The sequence below is a fragment of the Sprattus sprattus genome, assembly GCF_963457725.1.
Source record: "Sprattus sprattus genome assembly, chromosome: 13".
NCBI classification, from domain to species: domain Eukaryota; kingdom Metazoa; phylum Chordata; class Actinopteri; order Clupeiformes; family Clupeidae; genus Sprattus; species Sprattus sprattus.
In genome coordinates this window covers 16,697,743-16,702,310 of record NC_137911.1, presented here as the reverse complement: position 1 = coordinate 16,702,310, position 4,568 = coordinate 16,697,743, and the positions used below count along the sequence as shown (strand labels likewise).

The 4,568-nt window shown below is 45.1% G+C and overlaps 1 protein-coding gene across 2 annotated transcripts in view; it reads right to left on the bottom strand.

Moving 5' to 3' along the window:
* Nucleotides 1-2,533: 2,533 nt before the first annotated feature.
* kif13ba (kinesin family member 13Ba) overlaps nt 2,534-4,568 on the bottom strand; it is a 50,892-nt gene continuing 48,857 nt past the window's right edge. For both annotated transcript variants that reach the window (XM_080850032.1, XM_080850033.1), the window contains exon 40: nt 2,534-4,496. In XM_080850032.1, coding sequence (XP_080706158.1) covers nt 4,273-4,496 — 224 coding nt within the window. In that variant the 3' untranslated portion in view covers nt 2,534-4,272. The remainder of the gene's footprint in view (nt 4,497-4,568) is intronic.

The following is a 4,568-nucleotide window of genomic DNA, read 5'->3' as shown; positions in this document are numbered from 1 at the left end:
TGCTGAGTCACTTGCCATTGTTTTAAAAATGAAATTTGTCCATGCATTGCAAAAACAGGGTCATCAATACCATAATTCATAAACTACATTATCATTAACTAAAACTCACTTTAACAGCTATTGATCATTACTTAAGCCCACTGAAAATTTGCCAGGTGCTAGCAGGGTTTTGTCAGTATGTACATGGTTATATGCATTATGACCAATAATACATGCCGTCTAGTGACCTTACAATTAAATGATTGAACTGATTGGGCTCCTAAACACGGTCTCACTTCAGAGAAATCACATGGCACCCTAATAATGATTTGTAAATCAATGCACTTCTTTATTTTCCTTTACAGAGAGATTATTGTACAGTCAATATAAAAGAAAATTATAAATGAATTATTATACATGATTATTCTTTGGATATCAGCGTAGAATTACAAATAATTAAATTAAAAATCAAACACTTGTGCTCAGGATTCGAGTCTCCGTATATGACTGTACATGGGGAAAAAAGAAACACACACACGCACACAGACAACACCCAATAATACACACCAAATACATTTGCAGCACAAGATCAGACAACTTCAGTAAGTGATTAATGATCTGATATGAGGACCTAGGGCTAGGGCATGAGAGGGAACACGCTGTTCAGAGATTAAGGGGGCTGGGGGGGCGTGACGCAAGAACAACCCCTCATGTCATATAGAGAGAGACAGACAGTCAGACAGGTGTTCGGGTTAAAGTAGTCAGTGAGAGAGTCTGTGTCTGAGTTACAAGGCTCCCATCAGACAGTTGTGCAAAGAGCAAGAAAAAAAAAATCCGTTCTGCTTTCTTTCGTCTATCCTTCTGTTAAATTGGTCAAACCATCTGTGGTCTCCACGTAGCGGCGCAGAGCATTACAGCTGCTTTAGCTGGGCAGGAACAGGCTAGGGGAAGGCCACTTCTGTGCTTGCTTTTCATATTGCTCTGGTCCTGTGTGTGTGTGTGTAAGGGGGTTCATGATATAGTCAACAAAGTAGCTTACTTTTTAGACACGCCCTCTTGCTTTTAGTCACTGTGAACCTTTTCGCACTCTGTTAGACAGCAGTGTAACACATTAAAGCCCAGAAGAGGGTAAATTGCACTTCTCCATGCAGCCGTAGGGCTGGGGAGTCGGGTCACCGTATGGCTGTAGTATCAGTTTTCTGGAGAAGACCGGAGCACAGTATCTAGCAAGGTCTGTCAATGTAACATGAAAAAGATCACTCTGTGAGTGGGTGGGCAGAAGAGATAATCTGTCAGTACTGAATGCTGTATAAGAACATGCCTCTGTCCCCACGCTACTGCGGTCCTGTTAGCCCAGAGGAGGAGACTGAGCTTGCAGCGTGCTCTGAGGTAAAGTGAGGTCGTAAAGGCCAGAGGCAGAATGGGCTGCCATTAAACCTTATAGAGCACCGGGTTTGCTACAAAAGCACTGAGGGACTAAAGCACAACCTGACAACAGGGTAGCGGAATGGCCCTTGGAATACTGCACGTTGGGAAGGGTAGTATGGAAGTCCAAGGAAGCTATTTAAAAATACTAAAATAAATAATAGTAAAACCTAATTTTAATAAGGCACCACCATACTGGAACCAAAAATTCAAACCAGATCCAAGTTTTAAGTGCAGATGAACAGTTCCACTTGTTTTTTTTGTTTGTTTGTTGGATTTGTGATGCACCAAATGGAAACAAACTGTCAAAAAAAAGAAAGAAAATAAAATTTTAAATGGGATCCGCCAACTGTCTAAGATTTCTGAAGTACAAAGGCAGGGGTGTTTGTGCGTTTGTTCAGCTCTAAAAACGAGCGAGGCACATTCAACAGAAAGTGATATTAGCCTACACTAATGCAGAAAATGCCTGGACCACAAACAAGCAGACCAAAGGTCTCTCCTGCCCCTACACTAGCGTCTGTATCTTCTGTCCAGTCTGTTCACACAATGTGGAGGAAAAGTCTACCGGAGCTGGAGAGGCAACAGGGAACAACAGAACAAGAACAAAGCAGGTGACGTTAACATCAGCAAATGGGAAAATAAATAAAATCGAGAATTTTACATGCATTAGAAAATTGGACACACATATGAAGATTTTTTTTTCTATCATTTTAAAAGGACAATAGCTCTAGCTTTCCTCAAATCACAGCATGAAATAACTATATAAAAGTCCATGTTAACTTCTTGCTAAAAATGTCATTAATTGGAATCGTGCTAAAATAAATCATGTGCAAATGACATCAGTACAGGGGCTTTCATTTTGCTCTCATTTCTTTTTTACATCTGTTCAAATACAATCATTAAAATATATTTAGTAAAGTTTTCATATTGCATCATAAATCCCAAGATCATTAAAAACAAATGAAGTAATGGAATTTGACTAGGTTAAAGTCCTTAATGACGACATGCTGCACTTCAAGCACATAAGTCGTTGTCCTTCATCTTTTCCAATAATGTGCCTTTGTTCCAATGGAATGAGCATCGGGGTAAAGGAACACCACTAATGAAAAGGGGGGGGGGGGGGGGGGGCAGTTGCTGAGGCAGTTTCTTGGTCCACTTCAAGCTTCCTCATGAACACTCCTCACAGGGTGGAAGACTAGGCCACACATTTGAGACAAATGGTAGATGTTCCCATCGGGTTGTATTCTCTCCACTACACGTGTCTGCTCCAGACTGAGGCTTCTGGCAGTCAAACCCTTCATAGGATCACCAAGCAACTGATGCTTGGTTACTCAGGGTTGTCTGTCCATTGCTTGCCAAGGCCACCAGTTGAGCATCTCAACACAGAGGGCTTGCATGTAGAGAGGCCTCTGGTTTACAATCCATCTGAATTCTGTTGCATTACAATAACAATGAACAAGCTGTAAAATTTCTGAAACCTCAGACATGAGTTCAGGTTTCAGGTTTTTTTTCTTTTTCAATTTCAAACATGTTGACTAGGACTCTACATGCAGAAGGACACTTCAAAACAAAAGTAGTGGTGAACATAAAACACACACACGTACACACAAACACACAACTTTCCCAAATCACAACCACTGAAGGAGGGTCATGAGCATGTCATGTTACACACACATGCAAACGTGATATTCTCAGGGTGAGCAGCATTGTTTCTGTAGTCCTCTTGCGCAGTACTGATAACCAACCTGTCCCAATGGCACACCACCAAAAACTACATCTCCCACAATCCCATTCCAAAAGGACAGAATTCTCTCTTGTGCAATATTTATATATACTATTTTCTCTCATATAAGGGATTCATCCCTTTGTCCATTTTTCTAAAAACTACGATAACATCTGTCCATCAATGCCACATGACCTCATCCCTGTGCAAATCCCTTCGTCTGTTTCTTAAAAACAGATGGCGATCCACTCTCACGTACGCATTCACACCTTCACCCATACAGTGATGGCAGGACCCCCCTGGGGGAGGAGGGGCACTGCCCATGCTCTTAGAACAGGCACCTTCTGTACAACCTCTCAGACAAGACAGCTCCCTGAGATGATCACACTAGACTTACAGAACCCAGACGGCAAGAAACAACGGGCCGGGTCCGACACAGTTCAACACGCAGGTCAGCGGACGTCTCGGAAGGCATTCTCACACGAAGATATGGGGGGGGGTTAATGGAGTTAAAATCTGAAGTAAAAATCGCTGATTCAGAAAAGGCACATTCCGGATCCATCCGTCTCCTTTCAGGAGGGGATATGTCATGCATAATCATCAAGGAAGTGGGTCTGCAAAAGAGACCCACATGAAAGTCGACTCCCAACAGCTCCGCCGCAGAGCGGTAGACACAGAGAGAGAGAAGGGGGGGGGGGTTATTTCAGCAGAGGAGAGCATGAACCCCATTTAACAGGGCTCAGCCGGCTGATCTGTAGCTGACTCCAAAGCGGTCAAACTCAAGGAGAGCTCCAGACGGGCCGGGCTGCATCGCACCGTTTTCATTGATATTCAGACGCAGCGGCATTCAAGGACGGCCTGTATGGCTCCCGGGGGAGGAGAGTGCTGACGCTGCTGAGGAGAGGAGAGGAGAGGGGGCGGTGTCCCACCACAGCACAGCATAGGTAGGACAGGAATACAGGAGACAGCAGTAGACATGACCTCAAGAGTGATGTGGGGGGGTGGCAGGCATCCTGTGGACTTTATTTCAGGGGGGGGGGGGTGGCAGGTATCCTGTAGACTTTATTTCAGGGGTTGGCTGGGGTGTGACAGTGGTCTTGTCCTCTTGGACTAGACCAGACCGCTCCAGACCTAAGGTGACGTGCTCAGCTGCTCCAGGACTTGCGGTTCTCTCGGCGCTGTGCAGCGGCCTCTGGGGCGATCTTGGGCCGGCCCAGGACTACAGGGCGGGTGAACTCTCCGCTGATCCGGTTTTCTGTGTGCCTTCGACCTCCTTCGCGTCGGGACACCCGGTCCGGCCGCACCAGAACCCCGAAACCTGGGTTACAGCGGAAATACTGCCGACCACCCACAGAACCGTCGTTCTTCCCTGCGCGAGAACAAGAGGCATCAGAGGTCACGAAACAAACAGCTCAAGGAAGTATGCACATTCTGCATTTGA